The sequence below is a fragment of the Typha angustifolia genome, chromosome 1, assembly GCF_048772165.1.
Source record: "Typha angustifolia cultivar Huaian chromosome 1, ASM4877216v1, whole genome shotgun sequence".
Lineage (NCBI taxonomy): Eukaryota > Viridiplantae > Streptophyta > Magnoliopsida > Poales > Typhaceae > Typha > Typha angustifolia.
The window spans coordinates 3781225-3803758 of record NC_133239.1 but is presented as its reverse complement, the minus strand read 5'-3'; the positions used below and the strand labels follow the sequence as shown (position 1 = coordinate 3803758).

At 35.2% G+C, this 22534-nt stretch overlaps 3 protein-coding genes across 5 annotated transcripts; 1 reads left to right on the top strand and 2 right to left on the bottom strand.

Moving 5' to 3' along the window:
• Positions 1 to 670: 670 nt before the first annotated feature.
• On the bottom strand, positions 671 to 4377 carry LOC140767543 (cysteine and histidine-rich domain-containing protein RAR1). The gene is made up of 5 exons (XM_073107500.1): positions 4239 to 4377; positions 3370 to 3541; positions 1424 to 1578; positions 1042 to 1259; positions 671 to 941 (listed from the first exon to the last, which is right to left on the bottom strand). Exons 2-5 carry the CDS (start codon positions 3432 to 3434, stop codon positions 849 to 851), a joined length of 531 nt encoding a protein of 176 aa, XP_072963601.1. The 5' UTR covers positions 3435 to 3541; positions 4239 to 4377; the 3' UTR covers positions 671 to 848.
• Positions 4378 to 5415: 1038 nt separating this feature from the next.
• LOC140761143 (mRNA-decapping enzyme-like protein) lies at positions 5416 to 14079 on the top strand. Of its 2 annotated transcripts, XR_012104546.1 has the most exons (9): positions 5416 to 5761; positions 5856 to 5896; positions 6121 to 6170; positions 7029 to 7173; positions 8473 to 8529; positions 8683 to 8806; positions 9060 to 9515; positions 11972 to 12073; positions 13944 to 14079. XR_012104546.1 is itself a non-coding variant. In XM_073098347.1 (8 exons), the coding sequence occupies exons 1-8, from the start codon at positions 5441 to 5443 to the stop codon at positions 10887 to 10889; spliced, it is 1251 nt and encodes a 416-aa protein (XP_072954448.1). In that variant the 5' UTR covers positions 5416 to 5440; the 3' UTR covers positions 10890 to 11092. The 2 variants fall into 2 exon arrangements, 1 of the variants encoding a protein (XP_072954448.1); XM_073098347.1 differs by lacking the exons at positions 11972 to 12073; positions 13944 to 14079 and adding an exon at positions 10833 to 11092.
• Positions 13439 to 14681, bottom strand: LOC140761155 (B3 domain-containing protein Os11g0156000-like). Of its 2 annotated transcripts, none has more exons than XM_073098364.1 (3): positions 14216 to 14681; positions 13934 to 14120; positions 13439 to 13861 (listed from the first exon to the last, which is right to left on the bottom strand). In XM_073098364.1, exons 1-3 carry the CDS (start codon positions 14679 to 14681, stop codon positions 13852 to 13854), a joined length of 663 nt encoding a protein of 220 aa, XP_072954465.1. In that variant the 3' UTR covers positions 13439 to 13851. The 2 variants fall into 2 exon arrangements, with proteins under 2 accessions (XP_072954465.1, XP_072954474.1); XM_073098373.1 differs by having other exon boundaries at positions 13934 to 14117.
• Between the last annotated feature and the right edge of the window lie 7853 nt (positions 14682 to 22534).

Genomic DNA, 22534 nt, shown 5'->3' with positions numbered 1-22534 from the left:
CTCTTAGTTGTTGACTTGTACTTTAGAACTTAGTTTTGTACTACTTAGGATACTTCCTAACTTACATTCTCGATTGAGTTCCAATTTATTTTTATCAAAATAAATTATTTTTTATATTTATTATTAAATATGATCTAATTTATTATAGTCCTAATAAAACCGTTCAACTAATTAGTATTTTTATCTCTGAGCAAAAATATTAATCAATAGTATTTTTATCTGGTTTTAAATACCTATAAGTTCAGCATTTATATATATAAATTTTTTTAGCTTAAATAGTTTACTTTTTAATCACTCTTTCTCTTTGAGTACAATTTATTTAACAGAAGTAGGATCATTTAAGCTACTTTATTATTTCTGTTAACATCGTTTACATTTACAGTTCAGCACAAAAATGCTAAGAAAGTTACGGCACAGGTAAATCAAATTTTGGTCTAAAGTGCAAAAAATGTAAAATATATTTATTATAATCTACTGTTTATAATATTTAAATTGTAAACACTCGAGCATCCTTCTATAAGAATAATATATTAGAACATTTTAAATAGTTGGCAAATTGTACGTTTTCACTTTCAGCGGTACAATGTAATACCTACTCATAGTTCTAGTAAGTAATCAAACCAATTGTTAACACCGTTTAAAAAAAAAAAGAAGCAGGACAAGCCTCTCATGCACTGAAGATATTTGGTGTCACAGTTTAGTGCATTGTCACAGATTGACTTCACAGTTTGGTACAATTTCAGAGAAAAGGAAATGCAAAGATGTCAAGGTTCAAGTTCACTACAATGTTGGGGATTTGCCCCTCATATTGCAGATAAGAGTTTAGTAAAGCAAAGGCAACTGTCAGATTATACAGCATCAGCATTGTGCCATCCCTTTGTGCATGGGGGTATCTCCATGAATTCATCGAACTCCTTCACATGAATGTCGCAACATTTCCACTGCCAAAACAGTTACCCGAAGGATTTGTGATAAGTTGGAAGGCGTATCGAATAAAGAATTAGGTTAAAATCTCAGAAAGTGGGAAATAGAAGCATCTACCCCTCTCAATCTGTCATGAAAAACTGCAGGACCTGGATGGTACTCGCACGCAGTTTCATGGTTATCCTTCTCTTTATAGGTTTTGCCACAACCTTTATTTCTGCAAGTCTGAGGCTCATTAAGACCGACTATCTTCTTCACTGGAGCAGGAGCTTTCTCGGTGTCTGTTTTTGTGGTAACATCGGGTCCAGATGATTTTGAAGGTCTGGCCTGTGAGCCTGAAAATGTATAATTTCTAAGTAATTGGAATAACCAACTTGTTTCAAAGCACCACAATAGAAATGCATAACTGACAAACTTAAATGGTTTAAGTTTCCAGAGAAGAATCATAGAAATATAAAGCCCTTCTCATATGTTAAGAGTCGAAGAAGAAACAAAATACCATGTTCAGAGCAGAAGAAGCCCTGGCGGCACCTCGAACAAGCATCATCTGTTTTTTTACTCTGAGCAGCAGATGGAAGTGGAACTGGTTTCCTGGGATTTGCTGCGACAGGTTTTGTAATCGGCTTCTCTGTCGTATGTTTACCTGTCTTGCATCTTCATCAAAGAGTAATAAGTAATTTGCTAACGAACGGGAGTTCACACCAGTAATTTTTTATTCAAGCATGCCCACCAGGTAAAGTTTTATTCAATCTGCACATCTTACTGTTAGCCTATCTCCTTAAATTTCTAAATTGATTAGTTTAAGCCAGAGAAATAGAGTTATTGCATAAAAAATAAAAAAAGAGAAAACAATTAGTTTGTCAACTACAAACTGAAAGAACTGATAGATTAGAGGTGGATTATATGAATGACATGAAGCAAGTTGTGTTGCTGTACATTCAATAGATGGAAGACTACAGTCTGCATACTGCCAAAGAGAGATCTGCTCGAGTATCACTGACAAGTATCTTCGTGAAGTTAAAGAAAATCACTAGAAGTTCAACTGCATCTGCCACAAGGATTATGCTCTTTGCAATGTAAGTTGAGCAGTTCTACTAAGACAAAACATATATAATCTTTATCAGGATTGTTTAGAATAGCATGCTGTTCAAAAATGAATTGTGGTAAAAGTATGGTAAGTCATATCTGACATTAAGGTTTCTGGAGGATCAAGCAATGATAGGGTAAACGAAAACTAATTGGGATGATTGTCACCTAAGAAATTTCCAGTAGGACACCTGAACTGATAACAGTTAAGCTTTGGATAAAATGGAACATCAGAATAGTTGTTCTGGATATGCCAAGAAGACATCATTTGATGAGACTGCTAGTGAGTAGGCTTGTTAAATGCACCCTGAAATGTCTTCTCTGGAAACTGTAAGACTGCATCTTGCGCTTCCCATTGGTGGGATTCTTGTGCACTAGGGTGACATCTTGGTGCAACTACAGAGGAGATGCATAGTTTTGGCAAAAGAAAAAAGAAATAAACGACATCATGCAATATTGCCTCTTGTTCATGGTAGATTTATGGTTTAGATCAATAGCCATCGGGTCCTGCAGTATCGGTATCTATATCCCCCTGAAGGAAAAAGAAAAAAGAAAGATAGAAAAGTGGCACTCTTCCTGTTTTGTTTGTTTATGCTATGAGTATTGAGGATTTTCTTTTCTCACTCCTGTTTCTTTATTGAGGGGAAGGCTGGAAGGGGGAATGATCTTGTTAATAAGAAAAATGTAATTACTCATAAAAAACGTGTAATATAACTCAAGATAATGGAGACTACAACCCTTTGATATGAAGAGCAAACAGAGAACATGATGGTAAAAGTGAACGTGATAAATGATCATAATTAGTTATTTGCAATTTACAGTCAAATTAGAGAAAAAGGATCAGCGATTCAGAGATATACTACTGCCAAGATCACCACAATTTCAGTCCCTAGACAATTATTTTGAGTCTGTTGATAGGAATGTGTCCAGACAACGAAGAACTAAATCACAGATCAGTGGTATTTAATCATATTCAAACAGGGTTTTATGGTCCATTAATAATCCACCTTGAGAGTATATGAAGTTTCTACTTACTGGTACATGAGTCCCAAAAAAAATCTAAAATTCCCCTCCGCTCTATGTGTAACCCCCAGATAAAGCCCGATGATATCAGATCAACATATGAGATTGAATCAACAATGTAAAGACAGATCCAGATTCACATGAACATCTAGAAATAAATCTTCGTACAACACCAGGCTAAGTTGCTCGAGCATAGAAGTTAGTAACATATTAATATCAATACCGAGGCAGATTCCAAATGCATAAAATCAGTATCGTGCAAAAATAATGCTTTTAAATCATCATTAGTCTAGTCTGTTTGAGTGTGTTGCATGCATGAGAGGGAGAGAGAGATACCCTGGAATAGCTAAAAATAGGCTAAAATCATGACTTCTTTGCTTGCAGCAGCTCCATTCTTTCATACCATCATGAAATATAGGCTGGAAACGTTATATCACTTAGATTAGCAACGTGTTGGTGCTATCTTGAAAAGTAAACTACTCACGAAGAGTGAAGTTTCACTTACTCCCTGTGAAAAAAAAAATTCCCAAAACATTAGAAACGGAAACTAGTCTGGACCTCAAAAAGATAATGCAACTAAATATGAAAAAATATAGAATTTCACATAACATTTCACATAAGAAATCTTAGAAGCATAAATATATGGGATTAAAACACGATATCCATTTGTAATTTGAGAAGAAGAATGTGCCATATGAATGATCCATAAGAATTTGCAATTGCCAATTGCGTTCTGCTCAAGCTCTTGATGACAAACTTTGGCAAATGCATTAGATTAAACTAATAAAACCAACAGGGAAACCAATCATCCGATGAAATTACTCTAATGTTTACATCTCTCACACAAACATTAGAAGGCCGAGCCTTTTCAGACGATTACTCAATAAAGGTTAAAAAAAAAAAAGGAATCGAAGTGACCAACTATAGCAGAGCACCCAAATCAATCGGGGCAAACCCTAGTCTAACCAAATAACTACAAGCCTCAGAGATTCTAAGTCTTTGCCTCACTCCTGTGACCCACAGTTGCAAATTTTATCGCACCAATGTGATCGTATGATCCAAAGTTTCAACTTTCGCCGCACCAAAGTGATCAATACATCAAATAGAAGGGCAAATCTCGGAAACCAAGAAGACCGCAGAGCTCAATCGATGGATATGGAGGGAGGAAGAGGAGTGGGAAAGGGTTTTCTTTTCTTTGATCTTACGGAATCATGGTATCGGCAGCAATCATCGATGTTGTCGTCGTCGGTGAACATGGCATCGCACCCAATCCTCTGGCATCGAACTGCGCCGCTCTTCGCCATTGTTGTCGCTCTCTCCCCTCTTCCTAAGTTGAACGTCCCAATTCTCAAAGAGACCGCAAACATATTAGGACCATTTTGGGCATTCTAAAGTTATTAATTTTTCTTATTAAAAAACTATTAATTTTTAGAAAAATTTATTAAAACGCCATTAGCTTACTCTCATTTTGATCTTGGAACCTTGAGTTACTGAGTACAGTATCTTAAACAAATTTAGAAAAAAATTTAGTATTTGATTGTAAATTGGGTTAATAATATTATTCGTTACTTTTTAATTTGATATGAAAAAATAATCTTTAAATTACAATAAAAAGTAAAAGTGAGTTTAGATGATATTTTTGTTAATTAACTAAAATACTTTATAGTGAGAAAAATATATCATTAAAATGTTTATGAAGAGAGAGAACAGAAAATGATTGAATATATGTCTTGTTAAGTGTAAAATTATAATATGATTTTACTGTTAAATTAATTTACTATACTATTATTATTTATCAAAAGTGTATCTTCTTATATGACACACTGACTTAATTACTAATTTATTATTGATATATATCATATTAACTTACTTTATATCAAATCAAATAATATTTATGATAATTTTATAAAACTAATATACATTTTTTCATCTTTTTCTTCAATTTAGATTATATTAAAGATAATTATTACACTTTTAATTTAAAATATAATTAAACATAGAAATAGTTATTCTTAAAAAAATATACCTAATTTTGAGAATAATAAAAAATAGTGTTTAAATTAATCTTATTTTTAAAGTAAATGATAACAAGAAAAAGTTAAAACATTATCCCCGTTCGCTAATCACGCCTAACTAGTATTTATAAATTGAACTTTATATTTTACATCTATGTTTTAAAATATTCTTCGAGTCCTTTTTAGATTAAGATAAAAATAAAGAAAATTGTATTATATTTTTATTTAAAAAAATAATAGATATTTATATGATAGCTTGTGAATGATTATAAAATAAAATATAAAGGTTTTGCTATAAATTTATCTGGAATCTAACTTTGTCGGCGAATCAGATCCGTTTCCGCTCGTCGAAGAAACGAAGAAAAGCTAACATTTTGGGCCTTCTCGGTCCTATGGGTTTTATCCAGCCCATTGGGCCATTAATAGTCTCCCTCGAATCCAAATCTCCACGAATTCGATCCGTTTCCTCTCTCCCACTCGCCTCTCCTTCCGGCGCTGGAAACCCCCCAAATCCCGACGAGAGCGCTGGAATTAGGGTTAGGGTTTGGAGTTCGATGTCGCAGAACGGGAAGCTGATGCCCAATTTAGACCAGCAGGGTACGAAGGTCTTGAATCTGACCGTTCTCCAGCGGGTTGACCCTTTTGTCGAGGAGATCCTCATCACTGCCGCCCATGTCACCTTCTACGGGTTTAATATCGATCTCAACCAATGGGTATGCGATTGTTTGCGCCTTGCGCTTTTCCTTTTGCTACTGTTGATCTGTAGGGCCTGTCCGATCTCTGATTAGATTCTTTTACACGTCGCAGAGCCGCAAGGACGTCGAGGGATCGCTATTTGTTGTCAAAAGGTGAGATTTGTATTTGGTTATTTAGTTGGATCTAGAAGCCCACAGTGATCGATTTCTTGATTAGTTCCCTTTTTTCATCTTCCAGTGAATGGCAGTTATGATTTGGTTCTGTTGAAATAATTCGAATTGAGTGTAAAATTAGACTCTTTCTTCTTTTTTTGCTCCCGTCTCTTTGTTGCAATTTATTTGGTTAATATGTTGATCATCTGTTTATTTTTTGGCAGAAATACCCAGCCACGGTTTCAGTTCATTGTCATGAACCGGCGCAACACAGGTATAGCACTAGATAGCACTATTTCTGCTATTACTGTTGCTGTTTTTGAGTTTGCTTATGGTGGTGTTGTTGGAACGAGTGATATAGGAGGTTAAAGAAAAGTTGCCTCTGAAACTATAGTTTACAAACAAATACCTGCAAAACATCTTTTCATGTTAGTCTTTGTGAAAATTTAGAATGTTGCATATGTTATATTCTGTGATACATTACGAGTACCAAAGTTTCCATAGAAGACCCTATGGTCTGTGAGAATGATAGCACTGAGGTATACTTGCACTTGGCAGATCAACAGCTTGTCAACTCACAGGTCTTATAACCTTTTAGTGATTGTTTTATGTAATGTCCTGACTAAGTTTGGTAATGGCTGTGGAGTTAACTTTCCAGAAGCTTATAATGCTGGGACTCATTTGCTCCGAAACTGAGGCATTATGTGGAATTTGATGATTGGAGAATCTATTTCATCTTAATATTCCATTTGAATTATAAGATGATCTTTTGTTCTTCTAAGTAGTAGGTTGCTATCGAAGGCAATGACATGTTTTCAAGGAGGAGATCATAATCTTATCTTTCTCATAGACAAATCCTGATCCCCAGGGACTAATACTTTACTGACTTCCAAAGGTTTAGAACAGAATAATTTGCCGGTACAGCCATCAGCTTGTCACTTAATGCAAAAGACATCATGTGGTTGCTTGTTTTTCTTTTCACAGCATTAAAATTTATCCGCAATGCTGGTCCTAATCTGGATTAATATTTCTACTGTAGATATTTAATGCAATCAACATATTTGCCAGATATATTTCTCTCTGTGAGAGAAACTGCTTTGCGTCTAACTTCAAACTTCTTTTTGGTATGCAGATAATCTCGTGGAAGATCTTTTGGGAGACTTTGAGTATGAAATTCAAGTTCCCTATTTGTTGTATCGCAATGCAGCCCAAGAAGTAAATGGCATATGGTTTTATAATGCACAAGACTGTGAAGCTGTTGCAAACCTTTTTGAAAGGTACTTGACAATTTTGAAGTCTCCACACTTTCTCCTACCAATTTTTAGACATCTTACATAGCAAAGATTAATTTGCAGTTCATGGGGATAGGTAACTACTAATATTTAGGGAAAAACAAATTTAGCATACAAAATTCAGACTGTAAAGATTTAAAAAAACCTCTATAAATCATTGGTCAACTTCATGCCATAGTTATTACTTTTTATTCCATGCCGAGGGCTGCATCCTTTTTTATTGTTTGTCTCCTTGACTTTCAAATTGCTTTTGCACCTTTCTTCCTAGATCTAGGAATGCCTACTTTTAACAAGTTCTTAGTTTCTTCTGTTAGCTATCTGCTTTATTAGCATTTATGTTTGACTTTGCTTACTATTTACTCTTGGGTTTGCTTGTTTAATCCTCATTATTTGACAATGATCACTTGGTTTTCAATGACCAGTGGCTTTCCTGTTCATAATTACTAATTTGGCTTTCACAAGATATTCTTTAAGGATCCTAGGATTGCTCATTGTTGCTGAAAAACTGGTAAGTGTAGCTTTTGGGATTGTTAGGTACGTACAAAAGATTTACAGGAACTAATGAAATGCATGAACAAGATAAAAAACCAAGAGGTCAGAATCTAGCTTTAAAGTGCAAAATAGGGCTAAGTTGAACAAGTTTGAAGTAATAGTCCTGAAGTACAAGTGTCTCTTTCAAAGAGAAGCTTGCTCAATTTGTAAACCTATCTAGTATTGTCTATTAATTATTACTCCTTTCTCTAGGAGCAGTTGTCAATTACTTTCACACATCCTCTGGCTTATGTCTTCAGTTTTCTTAATAGTGGTACTTTTCGTTACTTTAATTTCACAGCTCACCTAGCTACAACCTTTAAAGTGCTCCTAGAAATCAGCATCTATATCTTATTAAATACTGAATCGAGGAAAGAGTATTTGTTGGTACCAAGTTTTAGCTGTGTCTCATCTGTTAACATATTACTGCATCTATGCTATTTTTTTTTCTTTTTTAACAGCACAAATATCATTTACTTTATTCTAAACTAGCAATCTGTATGAAATTAGTCAGTAGTTTGTCTTCCTCAAAGGACTTCTCACTGACATGATGTCACTGCAGTTGGACTTTTGTGATGTATATTCATATGTTAATAATCATATCAATAAATGTGTTGGCACAGAAAAATCTCCTTGGTTCATTGTAAAAGCCGTAAATCTTGTTTTCTAAACTCAGTTTGTATCCAATGTTTGATATGAAGTTATGTGGTGATAAAACATCCTTTGAACTAAAAATTTACTTCCATTTTCCAGGATACTGAATGCATATTCCAAAGTGCCTCCAAAGCCTAAAGTATCTTCTACCAAAAGGTTGTATTAGACAATTCTTCTTTGATTATGATATGCAATGTTTATGATCACCTTTTATAATCTGTTCTTTGTCATTCTGCACTATGCACTGAATGGATAATACCTGTCCTGGAAGATTATATGAAATTTAATTTGACTCCAAATTTACAACAGCGAGTTTGAAGAGTTGGAAGCTGCTCAGACCTCTGCTGTTATGGAGGGCCCCCTAGAGCCATCATCATCATCTGCTGCTCCTGTTCCTGTTCGTCCTGATGATTCATTCATGAATTACTTCAGTGTATGTCCTCTTGTTATACGTTATTGGCAAGGATTTAGCAGCTGACTTGTGTTGACTTTGATAATTTCGTTCCTGATTTCAAGACCATATTCAGAATATTTTATTTGACTATCTCCTTTGGTTTTTCCTAGGAGAATGATAGTCATTTTCTTGATCCATCAACGTAACACACATAGTATAACAAAACCTCATAAAGTCATAAGTAAACACCTAAACTAGTTGGTATACAGCTTATGTTTCTATTGTTCTGCAGGTGACAACGACTATTGAGAATGCATCAAATGCTGCCATTGCTGGACGATTACATCAATCTCCTGCACCTGTTACATTATCTTCCCACTTGTCTAGTATTGTTCCATCTCCTGCTCCTACCCATCAATCTTCCCCTTCTCTGGCTTCTTCTTCTACACCTTTGCCGCTCCTTGATAGTCATGAATCCAACAGCAACTCCAACAGAACTAGAAATCTTGTAACACCTTCCTTTTTTGCACCTGCATCCTCATCTTCTGGATTGAAGGTGCAGCCAGTTTCATCTGCGATGCCCACTGCACCTCCACTCCATCCCCCAGTAACTGTGCAGCGTTCATATGGTAGCCCTTTGCTTCAACCCTTTCCACCACCTAATCCACCTCCATCTCTCACACCAGCTCCAAACTATGCAATTATTACAAGAGATAAGGTTCGGGATGCACTGGTGAAACTTGTGCAGGTATACTGTATTGTTATAATCATTCAAATGTGCTCTCTCTTATTCTTATGATTTGCATCGGATTGACCTCAAAAGATTTGGATCCTATCATCAGGAGTGGGATTAGATCAGATGATAATGAGTGAATTTTATCATTGAGTGCTTTTGTCTTTTCCATTGACCCAGATTGATCATTCTTCTTGCTAAACCATTTGGGATTAACATTTAGTCAGGTTTTCAGTTTCATGACATTGCGATTATCCTCATAGTTACTTGTCCTACGATTTTAGCCTTCATGACAAATGGCTAGTTAGAGACTTGAGGATAAATCTGGATAATACTCTTAGAGGAGTTTGCTAAATTTTGGAATTTGGTTCTTTTTTCTCTCACCTTCATACTCTTGTGAAGGATAATAAATCTGTTATATGTAGTTCATTGACATATATTAGTTGCTTCTTGTGTTTATATGTGATAAACTTCGTTCGTTCTACTATCAGTTCCCCTTTTATTATCATATTATAAGTTCTGTATGAAGTTGAAATCTAATACTCTCTTTCTAAACCCCTATTTGGTAATGCAATCTCTTGCAAATTTGCACGTCTTTATGGTTGACATACCCTGGGTAATATCACCCAAATCAGCACAATATTTAACATCTGGAATCATAGATAAAAAAAAGGAAGCCTAATCTTCTGAACCCCTTCTATAATTTGGGATCTTCTTCCTTGCAGTGTATTTCAAGAGAGAATTTGCTTTCTACATCACTTGAAGTATATAATTGAAACTTTAGGAGTACATATTTCATCCATTTGGCTGACAATCAACTTAACTTTATGTGTAGGATATTCAGATTATGTGACGGAATTTTGGAATGATAGCTATGGAAGCTGAATCTAAACTTGATTTATCTTTAATATGAAGTCTTTTGAATAGTTTATTGAAGGATACAATTCATTCTCTAGTATTAATTTTAGTCATCCCTAATTTTGATGACCCTGACTAGGATAGCCTCCTTGTACACATTGATCAATGATCTTCTCTATGATTGCGGGCAATTATTTCTGGTCAGTTTTGTGTCTGTATTCTATAAGTACACTTCAATTTTCCCTCGGATCTTCATGAAGTTCCTGGTTGAGTAATACTCAGCATCTTTCGGCTCCATGTTGCTCACTTAATTCCTTTAGTTATGTTTTTCTATTTTGTATTCATTTTATGATCTTCGATGTGATGTTACTCTTTCTATACTACTTTGATATCTGCCCTACTTTGTTATTTCATCAGCACATAATTATGTGAAATAATTTGCATCTTAACCTACCCATATTACATTTTTGACAGAATGACCAATTTATCGATCTAGTTTACCGGGAGATGCAGAATTCCCATTCTTCTTAGAAGGCTTAAGAAGTCACGAGGGTAGCTGCTGTGGCTGGTTTTTTTTTTTCTTCTTTTCATGTGCTTTTCAGTTCTGTGCGATCTTTGAGACAAGGCTCTTGTATAGCTTTCTTCACTATTCTGTGGTTATATGAGCTTTGGTAGATACACAACTTTCACGTTGATATATCTAATGAATTATTTATATTCATCTTTTGTGCTGCTATCTATTTCCTGACATTTGTGAGAAGGTTGCTCCAACCAACCTGTTGTTAGCCCTTGTGGGTGCTGCATTATATCTACTCTTATGCTGTTCTGAACACTATCAGTATGTCATGTCCTGTCAACATTACCAACTCTTTGTAGCTCCCACCACCGTGCTTCAATATTATAAACAAGTTTTATGATGTAAACGTCGAAGTTAGAATCCTCCAGCTTTTACCATGTGAACTGTTGAGCTGTATTGCCTAGTGATCCATTGAACTTATCTACTATGACACCTAACATAATTAGGTTACACAAGCTGACACTTAATTTACTCTGGAATTATTCTTTGAGGCAGCTTTGTCCATGCAATTGCTATTCAATTTTGACGGCAATTGATATAAGTTATAGGCTGGACAAAGGCATGGGTCATCCATCTTCAATGGTCAGAAAAAGGAAAAAAATTCTATTATTGTAGAAATTGTGTCTGTCTATTAACATCACTGAGATTGTCTCATTATTTTTTTGATTTGATACTCTGGTCAGATGCCTGTGAGAAATAGTTTCAGGTGAATGAAATGTTTTTCTCACAGATCAACTGAATTGGGTCACCCCTGATTGAATAGAGTGCTGTAGATGGTTTTATCATGTAGCCATTTATTCATGTGTTATTGTAAACCCTATTAGCAGCACACCACTAGCAAATGCCATATAGATGGGGTAATGAATGGAGTTCCTCATGGTTGGATGTTTGTAGAATGGTTCTGCTTGTTTTGGAGGTTCTACATGCAGGACAAATGTTGCTTGCAAAACGTGTTACATATGCATGGGCAATAGGATTTCTGCTTCTCTGATCAATTACTTTTCTGTACGAATAAGATTGAAAGACGCTATTACAGGTTGTATTAGTAGATTGGAAATATTAATCATGCCACCACAATGAACATGGCAGCTGCTTTTCCCATTTGGCTTCCTCCATAAAGGCTGAAGTTTCAAAAATGGTATGTTGCTCTGCTAATTCACGCTCTGTACAATGATATGCCATTTTGTGTTTCCATTGCAGCATGCTCTTTAGACTTCGAAAGTTGTTTCATATGCTGCTTTAAATTACTCGTTCAATTCATCTAGTCTAATTGGTTTAAAGTTTTTGCACCACTTTGCATTTTAAAGTTGTGTACGAAAGTATGCTACAGCAACCCAATTATTCTATCATCTAATCCTTCTATTCGCAGAACTACGTTAAGCAAATTTTGTTCTGTTAGATGTTTTGACATTTAGTTGTAGTTGTCCTGTTTGGTTTTGCTAACATTTCATTGGTTCTAGCTGTCAGAATGCATTATCATACAACTATTACATGCTATTTTGATATTGTTTGATTTGAGACTAAGCCCTAAATTTGATTGGTTAGTCTTAATTTTTTAGGAGAATAAATTTAATTAGATATAAAAATGATTAAAAAAAATAGTTATTGAACTAATTTAGGAGTTCTCGAATCGGTTTAGGAGAGGTCTCTAAACTCAAAAGCAAACAAGGTCCTAGGGATGTTAGTTTCAACACTTTAAGACTTTAGCATACTCTGAGGATGGGTGGTTAAGTCATTTGATGCACCATCATCCTCTCTAGATTCTCAATATTTGCTTATCATTTTGCCATTGGCATATATTGTACTACTCACTACCTCTTTCCCTTTCATTTTATGAACTCTTCTCTTTCTCCTAGCTACCATATTCATGAGTTCTTGCTTGCTCATGACTGTCTTTTTTAACATAAATATTCATGTTCTGGTGTCAATCACTTAGTCCTGCCCACTTAAACAAGGATACGGTGATTTGGTGGAAGATTCCTGCACATGCTTCGTAATCTTCTCAGCAGACAGGGGATCTCTCTGTTGGTATTGTTCCTAATCATCCTGCAAGCTCAATCATCTCTGCACTCTTATCATAAATTACATTCAGATGAATCCTATCTTCATTCTATATTAGGTACAGAAAGAATCATATCTGCATACTTATCGATAAACTGCGTCTAATTCTGCACCCTTCTATTGTACTGGAAACATCTTGGCATCTGAAACCTTGGGAATTAAACTTAATTGGTAGTAGAACCAGTACCAATGGTTCTATTGGTTTACTCACTAATCTCTTTCATAGTTTGATGAAATAGAAAGAGAAGTAAAGGATCCCCAATTGTATTCTCTCTCATTCTTGCACTCAGCCGTACCATACTAATTTCATACAATGTCTTCTCCACTTCACCCATGGAGTTTAGCCCACCATATTCAACCACCATGACCTCATTGGGACCAACAGAAAGCAAATATTAAGTAGGGTAGAAGAAAAGTAGGGGTGCAGCAGGGAAACAAAACAAAACAAAAAATGCTCATCAACTAGCTTCCTTTTTACTTCAAAAGATCATACAGAGGAGAAAAAGGAATGGGAAAGGGGAGGTGTGACTTGTGAGGTGTTGCATAGTCACTTGAGAGTTTATTTGGCCCCATATGTGATATATGTCCTACTTTTCAACTTGATCGATACCACAAAGGAGTATTACCTCCTTGCTGGGGGCCCTTAGAGTAGAAAATTATGCAAGACAACAAAACCAGAATGGCACTCTTGGGATTGCCCAGAAAAACAGGGATCTCTCTTTCCCCACTTATTTTGTATCCATATCCCCTCCTCTCTCTCCCAATTTGTCATTAACTCAAATCAGAACTAACACAGTAATTAACATGTAGAACTTCTCCTCTCTCTTTATCGTCAAGGTTTCTCTTCTTGCATCTCTAACACCTCCTGTTATAGCATGCAAATATTAATCTTTGTGTAGATTAAGATGAGTAAAGTGGGGATTGTGTGTAACTTTACCAATAACTAGGTATTGAAGGCATTGGTGTGCATGAACTCTGATCCAGTAAACTGAACACTGATCTCGCCGTCTCCGCCTCCTGCAATTCCGGGCCGCAGTCTAAGTTCACGCCAAACAGCCTCAGGCGCTTCGACTTAGCCGGCACCGGTGAAGCAGAGCTCTTCATAGCTACATCCTTATGATCTACTACAATTACAAATGGATCAGGTACATGAATGTCATGAATTGTTGATACTAGAGTCATGATAGTAAGTTCTACGTGCATGTACAACTAAGTCTACCTGCATGGTAAACTGGTGCATTATCATATGAACTGCGACGCCTCCATCTAATGTAGAGCCGATTGCTGCCAACCGGCGGCAGCCGCTCAAAGAGCACGACGTCGCCTGCGTCGAGCCCCTTCTCCTTGATGTACCGGCTCCAGCCCTTGGTGAGGACGTAGCTCTGGCTGCTGCTCCAGTAGGAGTAGCGGAACGGCCACCGCTTGCCGGTCTCATCCTCGAAGTCCAAGAACAGGGTTTTCTCACCGGAGTCGGCGTCGATGGGGAAGTACTTCTCGGCGTGCTGTTTAGGTATGACTAGCCTGTTCAGCTTGCCCACATCACTTGGAGTTAGGAGCTTCTCAAACATGTGCTCTTTCTCATGGTGGACTTCCATTAATGGCTCTAGGAGTAGAAGGAAAGAGAGAAAGAGGGGCTGTTGGTGTTGCTGTTGCTGTTGAGAAGCATGAGATGCTATTGCTTTCATTTATAACCCTGCCAAGAGAAACTTCAATGCACAGTTAGGGGAAAATGCCAAGGAACTATCTAGATATATATATATATATATATTGCAATGTGCATGAATGTATCATATGAGAGAGATATAACCTTGGTACATTAAACTTAACATGTGACCATGGACTCTTAAGGTAACATATTATAATATAGCAGGACAGATAAAAAAGCCAAGAGTTTAAATTCCTAAAGTTTACTAGATATATTAGTGAGTTGATAAGAAATTATGAGGGTTGCTTAAAGATGAGAAAGAAAGGAGAGGGGGGGGGGGGGGCTCAGGCAGTGTACCTTCCATGTGAGTTACTAGGGCCACTTTTTAATACTCCACTCTGCTGGCATTGCAGCAATTTGCATCTTGCCAGGCTCGGGTTCCTTCTCTGCCGGGAGACACTGCATCTCTTTTAAAATAGTGTTAGTCCTGTTCAGGAAGCATGTCTTCTACTATTAATGCCAAGATAACTCTTCTCTTTACACATCTATATATATATTTCATTTTTAGAGAGGGTGATCGGTTGCTTTTGAACTCGAGAGATGCAATGTTGGAACATAATCTTGTCATAAAAGTAAGACTAATTTTATTTAATTTTTTTTTTAATTTTCAGGGAAATGGGATTAGATTGGGCCTGCAGAGATGCCTTTATCAATTCCCAATGAACTTTTTTCCTTTAAAAAAGTGAAGAAAGAAACTTCCAATGAGCTGGATAATGAGAAAAAAAGACTCGAGACTCAGTTGAATCTCTTCTTCCTGCCGTCGTGTACGCTGCTGGTCCTCACATTTGCATCCAATGCATGTATCTTATATTGTTGCTCTGTTTGTGTATGTCTGTGTCTCTGTGCTATTCTCAATCTTAGTTCATCATGCAACTCACCTGTCCCATTTTTTCTTAGCATATGGTCCCAAGAATTGATGCACCTATAGATTCTATCATCCATTCTATGTCTACATAAATATATATTATAGTTCCATGCACATGAATGAATGTGTCATCTTCTGAACTTTTGATGTAATATTGTTCATTTCTATATATTCATGAAGATATACATATAGTACTTATTTACGCCATGCATTCAACCCGGTGTGATCCTAATTTCTAACAACCTTAAACCTCTAAATAAATTGTGTACATATTTGGATTATTAAATATATATATATATATATATATATAGGAATTTTATTTTATTTTTATTTTTTATTTTTATTATATTGAATTGGAAAAAAAAAACACGTTACGGAAAATATGTATCGTAACACCCGTTTCGGGTTTGTCGCGTTTCGGCTCCTGCGTCAACGGCTTCACGCCACGTAGGCTCCCACGTACGACGGGCGTGCTTCCGTGCTCGGGCCCCGCAGAATCCCTGTGGCCAAGTGGGCTGTGCTGGCAGTTCCACGTGGCCGAGAAAATAAGCAAAACTATAAATAACACCAGACTGCATTATGAATAGGAGTTATGATTCGATACTAACCGATTAGTTTATAAAAAATAATTTTTATCTATTAAACATTAAAGAATATATATAAAAGATATTTTATATATGTGACTAGATTAATTGATAAAAAAATTAAATTTTAATTATTTTTTTATTGCTTAACTGCTTCTTTAATAATAGGAGTGCCAACTCTACCAATTTATTATTATTTTTATTTTTTATAAAAAAAATAGATAGCTAAGAGAGAGAGAAATTAATTTAAAAAAACTTATCGGTACTTTCGGTTCATATATGACCGGTTAGATTAGGAGAGAGAAATTAATAATTTTTATTAAATTATTTACTTATCAATAAAACTAGTTCTTATTATTCCCTTGACATCACCATTGAGGATCCTATTTGGGTTGTCTGGCTGCTTAATTTGATTTTAATCATAATTAAGTTAATTCAATTATGTAAGTAGGTTTTATTATAGTTTTCAGTATTATTTTAAAAATATTATTGTTTTTTCAAACTAAGTAGCCATCTCACAAGAAAATAGTTGTTGTAATTTACATATTTAGTTAAAAAGCCCAATAGAGTTTCGCTTATTTCGATAGATAATAAATAATGTTAGTTTTTTTTTATAAATAGACAGTCAAAATTAAAATTAATAAAGTAATTAACCAACTCTTATAAAGCTAGTGGGTGTCATTTTCTATGACCAACGAAGTTATAGGATTAACTCCGATTCTAAATAATTATTAAAATAGAAAAAATTATTTAATAACTTAGTTTAATAATTTAGCGACGCAATTGACGTGAATATGCATACATGTGTGAGAAAAGTGGAAGGAGTTGGTCAGCTCAGCATACTTAAGATCTATTCTCAGATCAAGATGTCTTTTGCTTTGCCCTAAGTAGTCGCCGGCGGGCAGCGGCACACATGATCCCAAGCCTGGCTCACAGCCTTTGACCAATTTACTAATTACCATAGCTCTTAGATTTTCTTTTCTACTACATAAATACCACGTCAGTGAAAAGTAAACGGTTGTCTCAGAGAGAGATTTGTTAGCGGTGAGAGCTGACCTCTTATCTACTTGAAAGAGGCTGCTTATTTGCAAGGATTAATTCATGAGGTCATGGCATTAGCAGCACTAGTGTCAATTAATGCTCAAGGTAAATAAGATCTGGAGAAGCTTGGAGCCACTTGCCTAAGGTGGTCATGTCGGTGATGGCACAGGGGGGGAAATGACGACTTCCATCGAAACAAAATGCCAAGAAGCCGGTGGTCTACTAGCTAACTCAACCGCGCCGGCTTCAACGATGAACTCGGTGACCAAGTACCCCAATTCCGCCGACACGAGGTAGAAACCGGCTTGCGACATAACAAGACGCCGACTTATGATTTCCATTTTTATGCTATACAATGAGGCTTATACGGATGATTAAGGCCTCGTTTATTTTAAAAGTAAGATTAATTTTATAATAAATATTACCATTTGTTATTTTTAAAATTAAGTCTTTACTTTAGGAATAATTATTTTTGTGGTCACTTATTTCTAGATTAAGAGTATAAAAATTCTTCTTGATGTGATATAAAGTGAAAAAAAATACGGAAAAAAATATGTTTTACTTTTTATAAAATTGCTATAAACTTAATATAAAATAGATTGATGAATTAGATATAAAAAATAATTAAGTAATTGAATTAGTGTATAGTATAAGAGGTAATTTTAATAAATAATATTTATTTATTTTAGAATAAGCATCTAAGCGGTAACTTACATCTCTAATATAATATTTTGGATACGTTTACATTTTTATAAGATGTCGGAATAAAGCTATAATTGGGCTTTGCTCTCAATTGAATGGATTGGGCCACCCCTCCAATCTCAAATTCTTAATTACGATCTTCTCAAAATCTATAATACCTCGGCGATGTTAACTTGTGCATTAATTCGTGCATTAATTCAGACCATCACTATACCTCAGTAGTTAGTTAGGTGCTATCAGTTTATGACAGAAGTTATAAATTCGATTCCACTTTGTAAAATTTTTATCGAAACACTGTATGCACATGATTTGATGATTTTGAGTATGCTGGGCTATGATTTTTTGTTCAGTCTTACTATCTTTTAATGTTCTGAGAGAATTATTACATGGCACCTTGAGTTATCTGAGTTTCCTCACCTTTGAATTGATTAGGTGGGCTAAAGGGACATACTTGGGCCTTTAGATTCCATTCAAGTGTGTAGTAGTACTCTCTTTACATAGGATTTCTGATCTCTAGTAGATTCCTAGCTATCTCTGAACACAAATGTTTCATTTTTATTCTCAAGCTGTCTTAAATTATTTTTGTTAATCCATAAAAGTGAAGCATAGAGTAAGGTAGCCAGCCAGGCTTAGCCAAAGGGAAGTTTGGGGATGGTCCTAATTATTAAAGTACATACCAAGGTTTCAGTAAGGAAATATGTATATGGACAAGCTGCCAAATCACACAAATCTGCATGTCTCTAGACATTAAGATAATAAATCATGATAAAAAAAGTTGGTGAGATAGCTTTCTTTTGAATTCTTCATATGATAATCTGCCCTAAACTCTAAACCTTCGAGAATATAAGGGTATTTTTGGGCAGGTTTAGGACAACAGATGAGAAAATATAGGGGGTCAAAAGGAGCATGTCTGAAATGCAGAATGCAAAAGATAGGTTAATGCAAAACAAAGAGCATAAAATATTACTTTTCCTATGTTTGTGTGTATATATGTATATATATATATATTTGTGAATTTTAACAGTTATATAGTAATCTTTCATAGAATGCAAACTAATGTAAGGTTCATATAGTTGATGGGCACCAAGGTATGCAAATGGTAGCTGTAGGTCATTGTTCTTAAAAGATATGAGCTGTGTGCCAAGCCATATCTAGGAGGCAACAACTGTAGGGGACTTAATGCCCACATTATGGTTCTCTGTACTTAGGAAATTAATGTGCATTCAAAGGTCTCATAGGAAACTGAGGCCAGATTTATAGATGGGAGAGTAACCATTAAAGCTTTTACTTTAAAACACCATCACCTCCTCTACCCATTAAAGCTTGATATGAAAGATGGCTTTCAATGTGCTTTAAAGTGTATTCATTTCTCATGACAGATGAACATTAAAACTTTGATCGGTATCCTCTCTCTCTCTCTCTCTCTCTCTCTCTCTCTCAATACACACAAGTAATATCATAGTTAACATGTATCATTTTGCTAGATAGCAAGTGGACCTTTTTCCTTTCCTTTTTTTTTAAGAAATGGTTCAAATTCAAGAACATCCATACTTAATAATTTGAGTCTAAGATAAATAGAGATTGTTGTAGTTAGATACCCATATAATCTATATTCTTTTAAATAGAGATTATGAGTCTATAAATTAATTCTAATAGTGCATATATATATATATATATATATATATATATATATAGCACTCCAACTTAACAAACACCAAGTATTACAAGGTATCGAACACATAATATTCTTTTATAGGTTGGTAGGATCTAACTATTTGGCTACAACGATCTTATTATTAGATATTCTTGCCTATTAATCCTTGCACACTATTTTCTTTAGAACAATAGTTGCTTAATTATCCACCAAAAGTGGAGTAGCCGCTCATGAGAGGTGAAGGACTTAGTCTTCTTCGACAATAAATGCCTTAAAAGTTTTATATTCCTTTCCACAGTTAATCCTTGTAATTAATTAGCCGAAACATTAAGGAAGAGCACATGGATTTGACCTCAATAACCACGACTAATACTGCAGAAGACCAGGAATATATGATTAGTGAACTCTTTGTCAAAGTTTAAAAAAAAACCCTACATAAATGCTCCATTAATTATTTTATGTGTGGCGATTGGCCAAAGTCGGCACTAATCTATATTTGACTCAAGTTATTATCTATGGATTAGTGATGAACGGTGGAAGCTCGAATTAAAAGTTCTAAGCCATCTAAATCTCGAGTGCAATATTAATATTGGCTCTGGATCCTATAGTTAATTTATATTATTGCTTTTGTTTGGCTACAAATACATATATAATAGAGACATTAAAGTTCATTTAATGGTACGCTAGCTTGATGTTCAAATGACTAGTGCACCCGATCACGTTGATATATAGTACGTTGATACTCCAATCATTCAATTGATCAATTGTTATGTTTGTGCATATGTTACATATACAGCGAGTGTTCACTAACCAGGTATATAGCTAGTTAAATTTTGAATCTTTTGTCACAATTTTACATATATATATGCTCTATTAGCTGTAATTGTTTGATAAATGCTAATTAGTGCTATAATATGAGATAGGAAACACCCACCACCATTGCAATGCAGTAGTATAGTCGAGCGTGCTCATGATCTATTAAAAATAAGAATAAAAATATTATGAGATAAGGAAGAAATTTTCACTGATTCCTATAATTTTTATGTTTTTTATATGCATGCCTTTCAAAAGTATTTCATCAATTTAACTATAAAAATATGTGTGTTTACCTTAATTGTGTATATTTATCTCATTTAAGAATATTTATGTCATTTAATTAGTTTAACCATATTTGAAGGATAATATATAAATATATAAATGTAAAATTTAAAAGGACATACAAGAGAACCTCATATGGGCTCAAAGTCATAACCCCTTATTATTAATAAACATTAGCCTTCAACTACTACTAAGCTGGCATGCATGTTAATGCAGCCCAAAGTCATAAACCTTGTTGTGGAAATTAATGGCTGATGATAAATATAATTTGACCGTATTGGCTTTATGTACATCAAACAAGTGGCATTAATGTAGGGCTTATCACTTGGTCATAAGGTAGTGGTATTTATATGTATATATATATATATATATATATATATATATATATATATATATATATATATATGAGATGCACATATACACGTCTTTTTGTATCATGACTACATTAAATACCCATTTGGTTAAAGTAGTCCAAATTTTAAGATGTAGAGATATATTAAGATAAGCACAGCTACATTCAATTCCATTTACTTTGTTAGATCAGATGCTGTGGAGCTACTGTGGCAATAAATTCTATTCAATTAGGGACATTAAGTAGTGAAAATTGGTGGACTCTTAATAAGAATGAGTAAATGATTGATTAGTGCTAATGATATACTTTATCTCCCCGTAATAAATTCTAGGCAAATATTTTATTTTACACATGCGATGGTCAAATCGAGAAAATAGATAATTTCGTAAATTAGTTTATTTATTTATTTATTTCACCGAATTCTTTCTCCCACCCTCACTCTCTTTGACTATAAAATTCAAAGATAAAGAGTAAGAAAATAAGAGAGAAAGAGACAGAGAAAATTAAAGTAGTAGTAATAGTATTAAAGAAAGCCATTGACTCCCTCCCTCTCTTCTCCTATATATTCGCCCTGAGACCCTCTCAATTACCTCTCCCATCACCGAAACCCAACGCTTTTCTCTCTACTAGCTGGTATTGGAGCTTATGTTATAGCTCCATATATATATATTTATACATACTCTTCTCTGTCTCTCTCTACGAGATAGTGTTGGAGCTTATGTTATAGTTCTCCTTTTCTCTCTCTCTCTCTCTCTCTCTCTCTCTCTCTCTCTCTCTCAACCATCTCTTTATTCCTAAGGTAATTCATCTCTCTCTCGATATATAAGTATATAATTCTTCTAATATTACTGATATTTCGACGTGAATTTTTTAAATACTACATGCAGCGATGAGCAGGAACAACGGGAAGAACCCCAAGTTCGAGCTCAAGGTCAACTTGCCGCCGCCGGCGAGCTCGTCGAGAAGGATGGCGGAGGAGGAGGAGGAGGAGGAGGACGAAGACGACGATTCCTTGTCTCCGGATGGGTCCTCTTCATCCTCTCCGAGCTCGTGCGTGTCGTCGGACGAGAACCCCAGCAGCCCGAAGAAGGCGGCGGCGGGGGGGAAGAAGAAGCCACCGATGGTGCTCGCCGGATGCCCGAGGTGCCTCATGTACGTGATGCTGTCCCAAGAGGAACCCAAGTGCCCAAAGTGCAAGAACCCCGTGCTGGTTGACTTCCTCCATGGCAAGAAGAATAGGATGAGCTAATTAATTAAGTAATTTAAGTAGAGTTATCTTTATCTTTTATCTCTTTCTCTTGTTTTAATTCCAGTACGTAGTTTATCTCTCTCTCTCTCTCTCTCTCTCTGTTTCCCTTTGTTCGTTTGTTTTACTCTTCTTTCTTGACGATGATGTAGAAGGGCCAATCTCTTATTTCTCTTTCTTTTAGAGAATCTTTGAGGAAAGAGAGAAGAGATTGGCCAATCTCATGTTATCCAACTTCTCTAATTATGATCATGTTTTCGTTTTCTTTTCCTTTTTCTTTTTTTTATAATA

Coding starts and splice junctions, on each gene's coding strand:
- LOC140767543 (XM_073107500.1), bottom strand. CDS start 3,434: ATGAAAGAATGGAGCTGCTGCAAGCAAAGAAGTCATGATTTTAGCCTA. Junction 1,579..3,369: donor CTATTTTTAGCTATTCCAGG/GTATCTCTCTCT, acceptor TCTTTGATGAAG/ATGCAAGACAGGTAAACATA. Junction 942..1,041: donor TTCATGACAGATTGAGAGGG/GTAGATGCTTCT, acceptor CTGTTTTGGCAG/TGGAAATGTTGCGACATTCA.
- LOC140761155 (XM_073098364.1), bottom strand. CDS start 14,681: ATGAAAGCAATAGCATCTCATGCTTCTCAACAGCAACAGCAACACCAA. Junction 14,121..14,215: donor TGCACCAGTTTACCATGCAG/GTAGACTTAGTT, acceptor TTGTAATTGTAG/TAGATCATAAGGATGTAGCT.
- LOC140761143 (XM_073098347.1), top strand. CDS start 5,441: ATGGGTTTTATCCAGCCCATTGGGCCATTAATAGTCTCCCTCGAATCC. Junction 6,171..7,028: donor CATGAACCGGCGCAACACAG/GTATAGCACTAG, acceptor TTTGGTATGCAG/ATAATCTCGTGGAAGATCTT. Junction 8,530..8,682: donor AAAGTATCTTCTACCAAAAG/GTTGTATTAGAC, acceptor AATTTACAACAG/CGAGTTTGAAGAGTTGGAAG.